We start from the raw sequence: 18,508 nt of genomic DNA, 5'->3' as shown, positions 1-18,508 counted from the left end.
TGGTCCAAAAAATATGGTGCAAGGAAACTCTTTGAACATGTTCACACCAGTCCAACTTCAACTTTGGTAGTAGTGTTAGAATAATGAAGTTAGCTAGTGACAGCTAGTGATAGTGATGCACAAGCTAGTCCTATTTGAAACATCGCCATCACCTGGCTGCATTTCAAACCCCCCAAAAACCTGGAAAACCACATTAGATTAAAACTGAACAGAATTCGTGATGTTTTTTATTTTAGTTAGTTTAGGAGGCAAAAAATAGTTTCAGTATAATTTTAGTTTTTCAAACGGGTTTGTTAATTATTTTATTTCATTTCAGTTTACTAAATAGTTTTAGCCTCAGTTTACTGTAATAACCTTGCCTCCTGGCGAAAAGGCCCCCATCTTTCTGATGTGAGTTGCTGGACAGCGTACTTGCACTTGATATGCATTTTTGGATGAGAAAGTTTACTTGCCATTTAAAAAATGGAGCTAAGTGGGGAATCGGGGATTCACTGCTTTGCGATCTGTTACCTACGTCAACAGTCACTGTCAGCCAGGGTTTCATTAAATAGGCCCTACACTTTTTTATTGCACGTAATTAAACTGACGCATTTGTCGATGTCCAACTTCAATTCATTTGCACAAAACATGCATCAGACCAAAATATTTTTGTTGGTCTCTGGCTTGCATAACACAGATGGTGGTTGCCTAAATTCAGTAGTAGCACCTTACTTTTGCTTGCTGGGTACGAAATAGACTACAGTTTCCACAATGAACTGGCGGGGAAGTTTGAATGGCGACAGCTTCTCTGCTGTGATCTCATTGGCTGGTGGTAAACATTCAATAAACGGGAATCCTCTGTTCTTCCCGCACCCAATGTTTACAATGAATTGTATTACGTCAGATTGGAAAGATTCTAACATTGGGCAATCAAATGTATGAATTAAGTTATACAATTTTCCCACAAGTCTAATTTGCATAAAACCTTGTGATTGGATGATAGCTGTGAGGTTTATCAATCAGGATCAAATCCTCTGATCTCTTCAAGCTCAATAATAGAATGTTCATATTTGAAGATTGATTTGCCAAAGAGACTGGCCTTTCGGCAATCAAATTTATTTATAGAGCTTTCTCAGCAGATGTCACAAAGTGCTTATACAGAAACCCAGCCTAAAACCTAAAAGAGCAAGCAATGCTGATGTAGAAGCACAGTGGCTAGGAAAAACTCCTTAGAAAGGCAGGAACCTAGGAAGAAACCTAGAGAGGAACCAGGCTCTGAATGGTGGCCAGTCCTCTTCTGGCTGTGCCGGATGGAGATTATAAGAGTACATGGCCATTAAAGGCCAGATCGTTCTTCAAGATCTTCAAACGTTCATCGATGACCAGCAGGGTCAAATAATAATCACAGTGGTTGTAGAGGGTGCAACAGGTCAGCACCTCAGGAGTTAATGTCAGTTGGTTTTTCATAGTCGAGCATTCAGAGGTTGAGACAGCAGGTGCAGTACAGCAGGAGAGGGAGGGAGAGGGTCGAAAACAGCCAGGAGTCAGCCAGGAGTCGTCAGGCCAGGTAGTCCTGAGGCATGGTCCTAGGGCTCAGGTCCTCTGGGAGGGGAGAGAGAGAGACGGGATAATTAATTAGAGGGAGCATACTAAAGTTCACACAGGACACCAGATAAGACGAGAGAATTACACCAGATAGGACAGAATGACCCTAGCCACCGGCACATAGACTATTGCAGTATAGATACTAGAGAATAAGACAGGGGGGTGGTGGGGGACACTGTGGGCCCCGTCCGACGATTCCCCTGTACAGGGTCAACCAGGCAGGATATAACCACACCCACTTTGCCAAAGCACAGCCCCACACCACTAGAGAGATAAACAGACCACCAACTTACTACCCTGAGATAAGGCTGAGTATAGCCCACGAAGACCTCCCCCACTGCACGAGCCCGAGGGGGCGCAAAACCGGACAGGAAGACCGCGTCAGTGACTCAACCCACTCCTATCAAGTATAGCAAAAAAAAGCCTGGCACGACGTGACCCACCCCTCCTAGGGATGGTGTGGGAGAGAACTAGTGAGCCAGTGACTCAGCCCCTGTAATAGGGTTAGAGTCAGATAATCGCAGTGGAGAGAGGGTAGCTGGCCAGGCAGACAGCCAGGGAGGTTTGTCACTCCAGTGCCTTGCCATTCACCTTTGCACCCCTGGGCCAGATACACTCAATCATAGGACCTATTGAAGAGATGAGTCTTCAGTAAAGAATTAAAAGTCGAGACAGGAGTGGAATGTAATAGAAACACCTTCCTAATATTGAGTTGCATGCATCTTTCGTACTGTCAACAGTGAGTGTCTGAGTAAGGCTGCAGAGGTTGTGCTCCCAGTCTCACCACACGTAGATAGGCACACACCTCCTTCCTGTTGACAGGCTCTTTCCACACAACTCAACTCTGTCCCCCACAGTTACTCAAATGTCACCATGCATACTGGGGCGTCAAAGAGGGAAGATGCTAATTAAGCCGATTACGCCATTTTGTCTTAATGAAATTAGTCACGTTCCAGAGCTGTCTGTATAACTGTTTTCCACAACAAAGTATGTGGTCTTCAACGAGGTGTGGAGGGCCACACTGAAAATTGGTTATATTTCCTTGATGTCAATTTGCAAAAAATATTTACTAGCTGGACAGTCAAGAAACTGTATGAATATACAGTAACTTCAGAAAGTATTCATACTCCTTGACTTATTCCACAGTTTGTTGTTACAGCCTTAATTCAAAATTGATAAAAAAAAGTATTTAAAAAAGTCTCACTCAATCTACACAATACAGCATAATGACAAAGTGAAAACATGTTTTTAGACATTTTTGCAAATGTATAGAAAATGAAATACAGAAATGTCTTTTACATAAGTATTCACACCTATGAGTCAATAGATGTCAGAATCACATTTGGCAGCGATACAGACGTGAGTCTTTCTGGGTAATTCTCTTAGCACTTTGCACACAGGAATTATACAATATTTGCACATTATTCTTTTCAAAATTCTTCAAGAGCTGTCAAATTGGTTGTTGATCATTTCTAGACAACCATTTTCTAGTCTTGCTATAGATTTCCAGTGAAATTTAAGTTAAAACTGTAAATCGGCCAGTCAGGAACATTCAATGTCTTCTTGGTAAGCAACTAGTCTAGATTTGATCTTGAAAGGTGAATTCATTTCCCAGTATTTGGTGGAAAGCAGACCAGGTTTTCCTCTAGGATTTTGCCTGTGCTTAGCTCCGTTCCATTTCTTTTTTTATCCCGAAACTCCCCAGTCCTTAACAATTGCATGCATACCCATAACATGATGCAGCCACCACTATGCTTGAAAATATGGAGAGTGGTACTTAGCAATGTGTTATACTGGATTTGCCCCAATCCTAACACTTGTACTCAGGACAAAAAGTTAATTGCTTTGCCAATTTGTTTTCAGTATTACTTTAGTGCACTGTTGCAAACAGGATGCATGTTTTGGAATATTCTTATTCTGTACAGGCTTCCTTCTTCTTACTCTGTCAATTAGGTTAGTCTTGTGGAGTAACTACAATGTTGTTGATCCATCCTCAGTTTTTTCCTATCACATACATTTTTACTCATGTACCAATAGGTGCCCTTATTTGCAAGGCATTGGAAAACCTCAATGTTCTTTGTGGTTGAATCTGTGTTTGAAATTCACTGCTCGACTGAGGGACCTCACAGATAATTATGTGTGTGCGGTACAGAAATTAGGTAGTCATTCAAAATCATGTTAAACACTATCATTGCACACAGAGTGAGTCCATGCAACTTATCATGTGACTATTTAAGCACATTTTACTCCTGAACTTATTTAGGCTTGCCATAACAATGGGGTTGAATACTTATTGGCTAAAGACATCAGCTTTTCATTTTTAATTAATTTGTTAAAAAAAATAAAAAAAAATAACATAATTACACTGGCCTATACACAATATGGGGTATTGTGTGTAGGCCAGTGACAAAATAAAATCTCAATTTAATCCATTTTTAATTCAGGCATACAAGAAAATGTGGAAAAAGTCAAGGGGTGTGAATACTTTCTGAAGGCACTGTAGGTCCATTATAATTTCTACACAGTTTCGATTTGGTTTTAGTAATTTAAAGTATATTGAGTTCGTCCCCCCCTAAAAATTCACAGGCTGTATGTTTGACACCCCTGCTCTATAGCTTTTTAAGCAGTTGATGTTAGATTTCAATCAAAATAACTGAATTCATCTTGATTTAGCTTATTTATTTGATTTATCTTATTCCCATCTTATCTATCCATGGTCAATGCCTAATCATCCTTACCTTTTGAATAAAGGTCTGAGGACAAATTGAAAAGTCAATGAAAACAATTTAATAAACATCAGAAAACATACACTTAAAAGAATCAGATGAATCAACTTTCACTTTTGCCTTTGTTACACATCTAACCACGACAGACGCTGTCAATTTAAAACATAGGTCTAAAGGGCCTGTGTAACCAACTGTGTTATTTATTGTACCTCTGAAAGTGCAATGACATAGTTGTCCATTCACAAGGCCTGGCAAAATGAGCAGAAGAACCGTGTTTATTTCAGCAACACTAAAGTAAGTTTCCCAGCCCCAGTGGTCCCTCAATGGAAAAATGACATTGAAAGTGTTTTTTAATCTAGGAATGCGTTTAATCGATGTCCGGCAAACCGTCTTCTTTAACAGGGTCCTTGCATTTTACATAGTCTAATCCACTGCATTACACTAACTAGCACAGTGTAATGAAAATGTGGATACAGCTCTGGTGAGCCAAGCGATGCCTGAACTCAGGGCGCTCCAAATGAAGCACAGTGACTAACTTGCTAATTCATTGAACTCCCTCTCATTAAATGCAATGTAACTGTCCAAAAAAACTCCCCACAAAGTAGTCTGAAGTTTTTTGTAGCCTTCAGTAGCTAGCTAACTCGCGCTCTTCTCTGAGGTCTCCATGCGAGATTCCTTCAGCGGTCTGCTGCGGGGCGAGGTGGCGGCGTCGCCATCTCCCTTTTCCTGGTCGGGGGTGGATAGGTGCTCCAGCTCGTAGCGGCCGTTCAGGTCCCCTGGCCGGACATGGTCGGAGGTCTTCTTGTGCTCCCGGATCTGGGCCAGCTGGTGGCCGGCATACTCGGGCTTGGCGGTGAGGGGCCCCACTGGGACCTCCATGCCCAGGATGTCGACCACCATGTAGGGCCGCAGCCAGCCCACCAGAGGGGTACTGCCGGGGGTGTAGTGGGTCTGCCGGTGGTAAAACAGAAGTCCGTCCACCTGAGGACACACAGAATCCACTCAGTTTGGGCTTGTTACAGCTGCCTCATCATGCCCCTGGAGAGCTGTCTCACCTCTAACCTCAATGGTGGTGGGCTGAGCAGCAAAACAGACTCTAGAAAAGCCAATGAGGTTGAGAGAGTTTCTATTGGGAGCTATAAGTTGAGAGATGGTGCATTGAACCGGGAAACCCAGACTAGCAATGTGTGTTCATTCTATGAAGTACACTTTATTCTTTTCCAAGAGTGTCGAGAAGCAAACAGAGAAGATTCACTCTACTGAAGAATCACAGACTGTTCTGCCCCTTTTACAGACTACAAGTAAAATCACAGATGTACTATAGGACTAAATAGCTGCATTTGCAGTAGTATGCAGTTGTAGTTGCTCTTACATTGAAGTTGTACTCCATTGCAAGTGCTTGCTGAATGGCTTCCGTTGAGCAGGCAGTGCTTTGAAGACTCACAAACTTGAACTATGGAGAAAAAAAAACAAACAGCAACAACCATATTGTCAGACAGCACACAGTTAATTGATCATCTAATGACAATATGACCAACTTCCCACAATCTCACGAGTACACTTTTTTCATTTTAATACACCAAAATAAACTGCATGTGTTGGCGGTCATTGTCAAACCAAAATAAACATGGAAAAGGAGGTGACATCTTCTGTCCTTTTTTTATTTATCCTTTTTTTGTGTGCCTCTAATCATCCTCATTTGGACTTAATTGAAAAGGTCTATATACACAATATATTTATTATTGTGTATTGCTCTTACAGGGTTCCTCTTGGCAATGTCAGCCATGCCATCCGTCTCCTGGACTTTCGACTGGAGCCAGTAGAACCGGAACTCTGTCTGTTGGGAAAACAAACACCATCATCAACAAAGCTGTCATTAAAATCCCCAAATGACAGATGAATTGGTCAACATGGTAAAAAGAGCACATCTGTATCCCAGACACTAGTACTCCAGTACTGTAATTCCACTGGGACTTCAATGCTCTGCTAATCAATCTGTGTGTGCTTACTGGACAGTCATACACTGGATGGCCCCTCCAACACATGACATCCAGGATGAAGTAGGTCCGCTCCACCTCACTGTAGATACAGTCCAGGATGGTGTAATCTGCACACAGACCGAACATTAGCACTACCATGTGTTGTCATATATTTTTTTGCATGGATGCAGTTTGCAAGGACAGTGGTAGAATAGATGGGATGTCTTTTTCGGGTTCCATTTTGATTCCTAGCCCCTCCTAGCTCCAAACCCTCAGGGTGTTTCACAGATCTGAAAGTATTGGATAGGTTAAGTAATAATGGTGGATGCTCTGCCAATTGGAGCCATCACTATATTGATAAGATAGTACTTTAATAATCTTCAAAAAGGGAAAATATGATTACACCAGCCAATACATACAAAACCAAACCCCCACCCAGTCCAGTTAAATCTGTGAACCCTGATGGGGTGGAGGAACTGGAAGCTACAGATTGAAATGGGATCAGACCCACGTACCTTTTCCCATTGCTGAGTTGTGTCTGTTCCCTCCAGGCAACAGAGAAGGGAAGCGGTTCACACAGTAGCCACTTTTGGTGTATGCTGCAGTGGACCCCTTCAAAAATGGTGGGAAACAGAGATGAGAGAGAACTTATTCATTGTTACTTCAGTCAAATCAAATGTTCTTTGTCACATACACGTGTTTAGCAGATGTTATTGCAGGTGTAGCGAAATGCTTGTGTTTTTAGCTCCAACAGTGCAGTAATATCTAACAAGTAATATCTAACAATACACACAAATCTAAAGGAATGGAGTTAAGAATATATAAATATTTGGACGAGCAATGTCAGAGCGGCATAGACTAAGATACAGTAGAATAGGAAAGAATACAGTATATACATTTGAGATGAGTAATGCAAAACATGTAAACATTAAAGTGACTAGTGTTCCATTATTAAAGTGGCAAGTGATTTTAAGTCTGTATATATGGAAGCACTCCAATGTGCTAGTGATGGCTATTTAACAGTCTGATGGCCTTGAGATAGCCGTTTTTCAGGCACTCTGTCCCAGCTTTGATTCACCAGTACTGACCACACCTTCTGGATGATAGCGGGGTGAACAGGCAGTGGCTCGGGTGGTTGTTGTCATTATCTTTTTGGCTTCCTGTGACATTGGGTGCTCTAGGTGTCCTGGAGGGCAGGTAGTTTGCCCCCGGTGATGCGTTGTACAGACCGAACTACCCTCTGGAGAGCCCTGCGGTTTCGGGCAGTGCAATTGCCATACCAGACAATGATACTGCCCGACATGCTCTCAATTGTGCATCTGTAAACATTTGTGAGGGTTATCAGTGCCAAGCCAAATTTCTTCAGCCTGCTGAGTTTGAAGAGGCACTGTTGCACATTCTTCACCAAACTTTGTGTGTGGACCATTTCAGTTTGTCCGTGATGTGTATGCCGAGGAACTTGAAGCTTTCCACATTTACTGCGGTCCCATTAATGTGGATGGGGGGGGGGGCTCCCTCTGCTGTTTCCTGACGATCAGCTCCTTTGTTTTGTTGACGTTGGGTGAGGTTATTTTCCTGGCACCACACTCCCAGTGCCCTCACCTCCTCCCTGTAGGCTGTCTCATCATTGTTGGTGATTAGGCCTACTACTGTTGTGTTGGACGCATGGGTGAGAAGGGTGTAAAGGAGGGGGCTGAGCACGCATCCTTGTGGGGGCCCAGCATTGAGGATCAGCGACGTGGAGGTGTTGTTTCCTACCTTCAGCACCTGGGGGAGGCCCGTCAGGAAGTCCAGGACCCAGTCGCACATGGCAGGGTTCAGACCCTTGGCCTTGAGCTTAATGATGAACTTGGAGGGTACTATGGTGTTGAATGCTGAGCTATAATCAATGAACAGCATTCTTACATACACTACTGTTTGGGGTCATTTAGAAATGTCCTTGTTTTTGAAAGAAAAGCAATTTCTTTTGTCCATTAAAATAACATCAAATTGATCAGAAATACAGTGTAGACATTGTTAATGTTGTAAATGACTATTGTATCTGGAAATATGGAATATCTACATAGGCGTACAGAGGCCCATTATCAGCAACCATTGCTCCTGTGTTCCAATGGCACGTTGTGTTAACTAATCCAAGTTTATCATTTTTAAAGGCAAATTGATCATTAGAAAACCCTTTTGCTATTATGTTAGCATAGCTGAAAACTGTTGTCCTGATTAAAGAAGAAATAAAACTGTCCTCCTTTAGACTAGTTGAGTATCTGGAGCATCAGCATTTGTGGGTTTGATTACAAGCTCAAAATGGCCAGAAACAAATAACTTTCTTCTGAAACTCGTCAGTCTATTCTTGTTCTGAGAAATGAAGGCTATTCCATGCGACAAATTGCCAAGAAACTGAAGATCTCATTCAGCGCTGTGTACTACTCCCTTCACAGAACAGCGCAAACTGTCTCTAACCAGAATAGAAAAGAGGAGTGGGAGGCCCCGGTGCACAACTGAGCAAGAGGACAAGTACATTAGTGTCTAGTTTGAGAAACAGACGCCTCACAAGTAGAGGTCGACCGATTAATCGGAATGGCCGATTAATTAGGGCCGATTTCAAGTTTTCATAACAATCGGAAATCGGTATTTTTGGACCTTTATTTGGACCTTTATTATTTTAGACCTTTATTTAACTAGGCAAGTCAGTTAAGAACACATTCTTATTTTCAATGACGGCCTAGGAACAGTGGGTTAACTGCCTTGTTCAGGGGCAGAAAGACAGGTTTTTACCTTGTCAGCTCAGGGATTCAATCTTGCAACCTTACGGTTAACTAGTCCAACGCTCTAACCACCTGCTTTACATTGCACTCCACGAGGTTACACGAATGCTGTAAGAAGCCAAGGTAAGTTGCTAGCTAGCATTAAACTTATCTTATAAAAAACAATCAATCAATCATAATCACTAGTTAACTACACATGGTTGATGATATTACTAGTTTATCTAGCCTGTCCTGCGTTGCATATAATCGCTTAGGTACACGTTGCTCCAACCATAAACATCAATGCCTTTCTTAAAATCAATACACAAGTATATATTTTTAAACCTGCATATTTAGTTAATATTGCCTGCTAACATGAATGTCTTTTAACTAGGGAAAATGTGTCACTTCTCTTGCAAACAGAGTCAGGGTATATGCAGCAGTTTGGGCCGCCTGGCTTGTTGCGAACTGTGAAGACTATTTCTTCCTAACAAAGACAGCCGACTTCGCCAAACGGGGATGATTGAACAAAAGTGCATTTGTGAAAAAAGCACAATCGTTGCACGACTGTACCTAACCATAAACATCAATGCCTTTCTTAAAATCAATACACAGAAGTATATATTTTTAAACCTGCATATTTAGCTAAATAAAATCCAGGTTAGCAGGCAATATTAACCAGGACAAATTGTGTCATTTTGCGTTCATTGCACGCAGGTCAGGGTATATGCAACACTTTGGGTATTTTGTCAGAATTTTACGTAATTATGACATAACACTGAAGGTTGTGCAATGTAACAGGAATAACGTTTTGTTTCGAGGTGATAGTTTCCGGATTCGCCCATATTAATGACCTAAGGCTCGTGTTTCTGTGTGTTATTATGTTATAATTAAGTCTATGATTTGATAGAGCAGTCTGACTGAGCGATGGTAGGCAGCAGCAGGCTCGTAAGAATTCATTCAAAATAGCACTTTCGTGCGTTTTGCCAGCAGCCCTTCGCAATGCATTGCGCTGTTTCTGACTTCAAGCCTATCAACTCCCAAGATTAGGCTGGTGTAACCCATGTGAAATGGCTAGCTAGTTAGCCGGGTGCACGCTAATAGCGTTTCAAACGTCACTTGCTCTGAGACTTGGAGTAGTTGAGGGTGGTTGTTGTCGATGTGTTCCTGGTTCGAGCCCAGGTAGGAGCGAGGAGAGGGACGGAAGCTATACTGTTACACTGGCAATACTAAAGTGCCTATAAGAACATCCTATAGTCAAAGGTATATGAAATACAAATTGTATAGAGATAAATAGTCATAATTCCTATAATAACTACAACCTAAAACATCTTACCTGGGAATATTGAAGACTCATGTTAAAAGGAACCACCAGCTTTCATATGTTCTCATGTTCTGAGCAAGGAACTTAAACGTTAGCTTTTTTACATGGCACATATTGCACTTTTACTTTCTTCTCCAACACTTTGTTTTTGCATTATTTAAATCAAATTGAACATGTTTCATTATTTATTTGAGGCTAAATTGATTTTATTGATGTAAGTTAAAATAAGTGTTCATTCAGTATAGTTGTAATTGTCATTATTACAAATAAATAAATAAAATCGTCCGATTAATCGGCAGAGACTTTTTTTTTGACCCCCCCAATAATCGGTATCGGCGGCGAAAAATCATAATCGGCCGACCTCTACCCACAAGTCCTCAACTGGCAGCTTCATTAAATAGTACCCGCAAAACACCAGTCTCAACGTCAACAGTGAAAGTTGCAAAGAAAAAGCCATCTCAGACTGGCCAATAAAAAGAAAAGATTAAGATGGGCAAAAGAACACAGACAGAAGGCCAGCATCCCGGAGTCCCCCCAGCGTCGTCCGGGTTAGGGAGGGTTTGGCCGGCAGGGATATCCTTGTCTCATCGCGCACTAGCGACTCCTGTGGCGGGCCAGGCGCAGTGCGCGCTGACCAGGTCGCCAGGTGTACGGTGTTTCCTCTGACACACTGGTGTGGCTGGCTTACGGGTTGGATGTGCATTGTGTCAGAGGCAGTGAAGCTAGGTTGGGTTGTGTTTCGGAGGACGCATGGCTCTCGACCTTCGCCTCTCCCGAGTCCGTACGGGAGTTGCAGCGATGAGACAAGACTAACGACTACCAATTGGATACCACGAAATTGGGGAGGCTGCCCACTCAAGAGAAAGCTTCAAACTGTAACTAGTGTGCGCAACCTGGTTCAGGTTATCAAATCAGGGTAGTTAAAAACATATATTGATCACATCTAATGCTACAGAAATGTATTTGAAAGCAGTATCCAAATCCATCGAAATATAGTGATCACAAAAGTTCCAAAGGCTGGGCCTAATATAGTCTATAAGAGGTCATACAAGAGGTTTTGTAGTGATTCATATGTTGATGTAAACATTTGTTGGTCCGTGGTGTGTAATGAGGAGCAACCTGACGCGGCACTTGACAAATTTATGAAATTGCTTATCCCAGTAACTAATAAACATGTACCCATTAAGAAAATGAACGTAAAAATGGTTACATCCCTGTGGATTGATGAGGAATTGAAAAATTGGATGGTTGAGTGGATGAGGCAAAATAAATGGCAAATAGGTCTGGCTATAAAACCAATAGGCAAACGTACTGCAAATTGAGAAATCATGTGACTAAACTGAATAAAAAGAAGAAGAAACTGTAAAAATGATAGTAAAAAGCTTTGAAGCACCTTAAATAAAGTTTGGGCAAAAAGGCAAACTCCTCTCCATCATTCATTGAATCAGATGGCTCATTCTAAAACCCACTGATATTGCCAACTACTTTAATGATTTTCTCATTGGCAAGATGTACCAGCAACAAATGCTGACACTACACATCCAAGTATATCTGACCAAATTATGAAAGACGAGCATTGTCATTTTTAATTCCTGAAAGTGTGGAAGAGGTGAAAGAATTGTTGTCTAACAACAACGACAAGCCATCGGGGTCTGACAACTTAGATGGAAAATTACTGAGGATAATAGCAGACGATGTTGCCATATCTTCAATTTAAGCCTACTAGAAAGTGTGTGCCCTCCGGCCTGGAGGGAAGCATAAGTTATTCCCCTACCTAAGAATAGTAAAGCCCCCTTTCGTCGGCTATTTGAGACAGTAATCAACCTGTTTCCAACCCTTTGTAAACTTTTGGAAAAAATGGTGTTTGACCAGATACAATAATGTTTTACAGTTAAACTGACAACAGACTTTTAGCATGTTTATAGGGAAGGATATTCAACAAGTACAGCACTTACACAAATGACTGATGATTGGCTGATATAAATTGAAGACACAAAGATTGTGGGGGCTGTTTTGTTAGACTTCAGTGCAGCTTTTAACATTATCGATCATAGTCTGTTGCTGGGAAAACATGTGTTATGCCTTTATACCCCCTGCTATATTGTGCATAGAGTTACCTGTCTAACAGAAGACAGAGATTATTCTTTATTTGAAGCCTCTCAAACAAAATCCAGGTAGAATCAGGAATTCCCCAGGGAAGCTGTCTAGGCCTCTTACTTTTTAAATCTTTATTAATGACATGCCAGTGGCTTTAAGTCAGTGTGTCTATGTATGTGGATGACTCAAGACTATACACGTCAGCTACCACAGCGACTGAAATGACTGCAACACTTAAAGCGCTGCAGTTAGTTTCAGAATGGGTGGCAAGGAATAAGTTAGTTCTAAATATTGCTAAAACTAAAAGCATTGTATTTGGGACAAATCATTCACTAAGCCTCACATAAATATTGTAATGAATAATGTGGAAATTGAGCAAGTCGAGGAGACTAAATAAAATGCTATGTCACATGAGCCGAATACAACAGGTGTAAACCTTACCATGAAATGCTTACTTACAAGCCCTTAACCAACAATGCAGTTCAAGAAATAGTTAAAAAAATGTTTACTAAATAAACTAAAGTAAAAAATAAAAACAAAATAACAATAGCGAGCCTATATATAAGGGGTACAGGTACTGAGTCAATGTGCGGGGTTACAGGTTAGGGTAATATGTACATGCAGGTGTAAAAACACAGAGGGGGGGGTTAATGTAAATAGTCGGTGTCCATTTGATTAATTGTACAGCAGTCTTATGGCTTGGGGGTAGAAGCTGTTAAGGAGCCTTTTGGACCAAGACTTGGTGCTCCGGTACCGCTTACCATACAGTAGTAGAGAGAACAGTCTACGACTTGGGTGACTGGAGTCTTTGACAATTTTTGGGCCTTCCTCTGACACCGCCTAGTATATAGGTCCTGGACGTCAGGAAGCTTGGCGCCAATGATGTACTGCACTGTGCGCACTACCCTCTGTAGCACCTTATGGTCAGATGCAGAGCAGTTGCCATACCAGGCGGTGATGCAACCGATTAGGATGCTCTCAATGGTGCAGCTGTAGAACTTTTGGAGGACCTGGGGACCCATGCCAAATCTTTTCAGTCTCCTGAGAGGGGAAAAGGTGTTGTCGTGCCCTCTTCACGACTGTCTTGGTGTGTTTGGACCATGATAGTTTGATGGTTTTGTTGGTGATGTGGACACCAAGGAACATGAAGCTCTCCACCTACTCCACTACAGCCCTGTCGATGTGAATGGGGGTGTGTTCAGCCCTCCTTTTCCTGTAGTCTACGATCAGCTCCTTTGTCTTGCTCACGTGAAGGGAGAGGTAGTTGTCCGTCTCTGACCTCCCTATAGGCTGTCTCATTGTTGTCGGTGATCAGGCCTACCACTGTTATGCCGTCAGCAAACTTAAATGGTGTTTGAGCCTTGCTTGGCCACGCAGTCGTGGGTGAACAGGGAGTACAGGAGGAGACTAAGCACGCACCCCTGAAGGGCTCTAGTGTTGAGGATCAGCATGTCAGATGTGTGTTGCTTACTCTTACCAATCTAGAAAAAAGAAACGCACACCTTTAAAGGCGAGGTGCTGGCTAGCGGAGTAGAACACTAGAAAATGAAGGAAAGCCGCACACTCCAAGAGCTCAGATGCAAAAATTCAATCACCAACGTCTTGACAGCGAAGCTGTCCCCATCAGGGTGATGGGGACAGCTTCGCTGTCGAGACGTTGGTGATTGAATTTTTGCATCTGAGCTCTTGGAGTGTGCGGCTTTCCTTCATTTTCTAGCTTACTCTTACCACCTGAGGGCAGCCCGTCTGGAAGTCCAGGATCCAGTTGCAGAGGGACTATGGTGGTCTGCTTGAAACATGTAGGTATTACAGCCTCGGTCAGGGAGAAGTTGAAAATGTCAGTGAAGACACTTGCCAATTGATCCGCGCATGCTCTGAGTACACGTCAGTGTTGCTTGCCTCGAAGCGAGCATAAAAGGCATTTAGCTCGTCTGGTAGGCTTGCGTCACTGGGCAGCTCGTGGCTGGGTTTCCCTTTGTAGTCCGTAATATTTTGCAAGCCCTGCCACATTCGATGACCATCAGAGCCGGTGTAGTAGTATTCAATCTTAGTCCTGTATTGACGCTTTGCCTGTTTGGTGGTTCATCTGAGGGCATAGCAGGATTTCTTATAAGCGTCCGGATTAGTGTCTTGCTCCTTTAAGCGGCAGCTCTATCTAGCCTTTAGCTCGGTGCGGATGTTGCCTGTAATCCATGGCTTCAGGTTGGGATATGTACGTATGGTCACTGTGGGGACAACGTCATCGATGCACTTATTGATAAAGCCGGTGACTGAGGTGGTACACGCCTCAATGCCATTGGATGAATCCAGGCACATATTCGGTGTCCTGTCTGAAGTAACCCTGGATTGTAAAATGTCATGGTCAAAACATATTGATACAACAGTAGCTAGGATGGGGAGAAGTCTGTCCATAATTAAGCGTTGCTCTGCATTCTTAACAGCACTGTCAAGGCAAGTCCTACAGTTTTGTTGCCCCTGGACTACTGTTTAGCTGTGTGGTCAGGCGCCACAAAGAGGGACTTAGGAAAATTACAATTAGCTCAAAACAGTGCAGCACGGCTGGCCCTTGCATGTACACAGAGAGCTAACATTAATAATATGCATGTCAATCTCTCCTGGCTCAAAGTGGAGGAGAGACTGACTTCATCACTACTTTGTGAGAGGTACTTACATGTTGAATGCACCGAGCTGTCTGTTTGAACTACTGGCGCACAGCTCGGACACCCATGCATACTCCACAAGACATGCCACCAGAGGTCTCTTCACAGTCCAAGTCCAGAACAGACTATGGAGGCGCTCAGTACTACATAGAGCCATGACTACATGGAACTCTATTCAGCCTCAAGTAACTCACGCAAACAGTAAAATTAGATTTAAAAAAAACAGACAAAAATACACCTTATGGAACAGCGGGGACTGTGAAGCAACACAAACATAGGCACAGACACATGCATACAAACACACAATAACATACGCACTATACACACGCGTACACATGGATTTTGTGTTGTACATATGTGGTAGTAGAATACGGCCCTTACGGCACACACTTAATATGTTGTGAAATCTGTTGTGAATGTACTGTAATGTTTTCACGAGTGGTGCAGCGGTCTAAGGCACTGCTTCGCAGTGCTAGAGGCTTCACTACAGACCCGGGTTTGATCCCGGGCTGTATCACAACCGGCCGCGATCGGTTGACCCATAGGGCGGCGCACAATTGGCCCAGCGGCGTCCGGGTTAGGGGCCGGCTTTACTTGGCTCATCGCGCTCTAGCGAATCCTTGTGGTGGGCCGGGCTCCTGCAAGCTGACCTCGTTGTCAGTTGAAAGGTGTTTCCTCTGACACATTGGTGCAGCTGGCTTCCGGGTTAAGGGGACAGGTGTTAAGAAGAGCGGGTTGGCAGGTCATGTTTCGGAGGACGCATAACTCGACCTTCGCCTCCCCACTCCGTTGGAGAGTTGCAGTGATGAGACAAGATCGAAATTGGGGAGAAAAAAAAAGAATGTATAACTGCCTTAATTTTGCTGGACCCCAGGAAGAGGAGCTTCTGCCGGCTTGGCAGCAGCTAATGGAGATCCATTATAAATACAAAATGTGACATGTAAGGAAACCACTGATTGGTCCTTACCTTGGAGGCGACGATGAGAGAGCGCTTCCCCACGGGACAGACCACCATGAGCCAATCGGTGTCCAGTTCCTGAGGAACGTCCACTAGCCACTCTGACAGCATGAGCTGGACAGGAAGAGAAGCCTCAGTTCAGTTACATTACTAGGATTCCAGTGATTTATTTTGACTGAATTAAAGAGTTTAGCACACAATTAATTTTCTGTAAAATACCTTTTCAAATCATAAAATCAGTACTATGTAATAAAACAGTTTCTGTCCTGCCTAACTGCTTTAACCAGTTCATTTGAAGGGATGTGTACATTTCAGAAACAAATGAGATGTGTAAATACTGGCAGAAGGAAAATGCTGCCATGGCAAGTCATGTGCTCTCTTCTGGTAAAATAATGCATTGTCAGAAATATTGCTCTGACCTGGTTGGCATAGTACTTTGGCAACTTCTTCCTCTCAATCTCCATCCCATCATCCTCTGCATCCTTCTCCTTCTGCTGTTCCTCCTCCTCTCTGTCCACAACCACTGCTTCCTCATCACTATCTGCCCCTGTCCAGTCCCCATCAGCCAGACGGCGTGCATGGTTGACATAATTCAGCCTTTTCCTAAAGACAAGAAAGCACACATTCAGTCAAGGGGAAATGGAAAGGTAATTAGTAATGATGTCTGTTTCTCTCCGGTGGTATTGGCAAATTGCAAACAGTGCCATACGAAAGTATTCAGACCCCTTGGATTTCTCTAATTTATTTTGTTACAAAATGGGATTAAAATTGATTTGTCATTTTTTGTCAAAAATCTACACTAATGTCAAAGTGGTAATAAAATTAATAAAAAAATATAAAGATTCGTAAATCTGCTGCCTCCCTCAATCTCAAATGTTGCAGCTGTGGAACTTTTCAGTCTCCTGAGGAGGAATAGGCATTGTCGTGCCCTCTTCATGACTGTCTTGGTGTGTTTGGACCATGATAGTTTGTTGGTGATGTGGACACCAAGGAACATGAAGCTCTCAACCTACTCCACTTCAGCCCTGTCAATGCGAATGGGGGTGAGTTCGGTCCTCCTTTTCCTGTAGTCCACGATCAGGTCCTTTGTCTTGCTCACGTTGAGGGAGAGGTTGTTGTCCGTCTCTGACCTCCTCCCTATAGGCTGTCTCATCGTTGTCGGTGATCAGGCCTACCACTGTTGTGTCGTCAGCAAACTTAATGATGTTGGAGCCATGTAGTCATGGGAGGGGCCCCCGTGTTAAGGATCAGTGTGGAGGATGTGTTACCTAGCCTTACCACCTCGGAGCTGCCCGTTAGGAAGTCCAGGCTCCAGTAGCAGAGTCCCAGGGTCCTTAGCTTAGTGCAGGCACCACCAAGCTTGAAAATAAGGTGGCAGTTACTAAGTGATGTGTTGTGTTGGATTTGCTCCAAACATAGGGCTTTGTATTTAGGCCAAAACGTGTATCCCTTTGCCATGTTTTTTTTCTCTCCAGTATTACATTAGTGCCGTTGCATACAAGATGCATGTTTTGGAATATTTTTTAGTTTTGTCTTCTTTTCACTCTGTCATTCAAGTCATTATTATGGAGTCACTACAATGTTGTTGATCCATCTTCAGTTCTGACCCATCACAGCCATGGAGTTCACCAATGGCCTCATGGTAATATCCCTGAGCAGTTTCATTCCTGTCCTGCAGCTCAGTTCAGAAGAACGACTATCTTTGAGGTATCTGGGTGATTTAATACAATGCACAGCATAATTATTAACTAGACCATGCTTAAAGGGATAGTCAGTGTCTGATTTGTTATTGTTGCCAATCACTGCCCTTTTTTAAAGAGGCTTTGAAAAGCTCCCTGGTCTTTGTAGTTGAATCTGTGATTGAAATTCAACATTTGACTAAGGGACGTTACAGATGCTGTATGTATCGGAGACAGAATATTTCTTCCACTTTGACGTTAGAGTATTTTGTGTATATTGTTAACAAAAAAAATGGCAAATCCATTTTAATCCCACTTTAACTAAATACAATTTGAACAAATCCATGGTGTCTGAATACTTTTGCAAGGCACTGTATTAAATTGGGTGACTTGTTAAGCTAGGTATAAATATAAACAGATTCGGTTCCAACAGCCCTGGACCCAACTCATTGTAATGCCCCCTATGGTCCAACTAGCAATTTATATCAGTCCGAACGGTGCTCCCGACAGCGCACAACAAAAAGGGGCGAGCCTTGAGGCAGGAATTGTATCAGTGATTCGACTATGCATACTGTAGGCCTATTATATGGACTGGAATTACGCACCTCTTTCAAACCATGAAGCTGGGAGAGAACACACAATGATGGTTCAAGGTTTTGTGCATAACAGTGATTTAATAGGCAAGTAAGAGTACTGGGCCTACTGAAATAGATGAATGGGTCTGTCAACTGAGCCAGAAATACACAAAAAAATGTACCTC

General features: G+C 42.8%; 1 protein-coding gene across 1 annotated transcript in view; it reads right to left on the bottom strand.

Annotated features, from left to right (window-relative positions):
- Positions 1-4,348: 4,348 nt before the first annotated feature.
- The window catches only part of snupn (snurportin 1), a 37,278-nt gene continuing 23,118 nt past the window's right edge, over positions 4,349-18,508 (bottom strand). Inside the window, 7 exon segments of the mRNA NM_001140305.1 lie at positions 4,349-5,291; positions 5,683-5,763; positions 6,070-6,147; positions 6,320-6,417; positions 6,805-6,901; positions 16,079-16,183; positions 16,489-16,672. Of these exon segments, the coding sequence (NP_001133777.1) occupies positions 4,947-5,291; positions 5,683-5,763; positions 6,070-6,147; positions 6,320-6,417; positions 6,805-6,901; positions 16,079-16,183; positions 16,489-16,672 (988 nt within the window). The 3' untranslated portion in view covers positions 4,349-4,946.

This window comes from Salmo salar, chromosome 10 (assembly GCF_965601325.2).
Source record: "Salmo salar chromosome 10, fSalSal1, whole genome shotgun sequence".
Taxonomy (NCBI): domain Eukaryota; kingdom Metazoa; phylum Chordata; class Actinopteri; order Salmoniformes; family Salmonidae; genus Salmo; species Salmo salar.
Note: the sequence above shows the minus strand (reverse complement) of the source record. Positions and strands in the feature narration are given on the sequence as shown.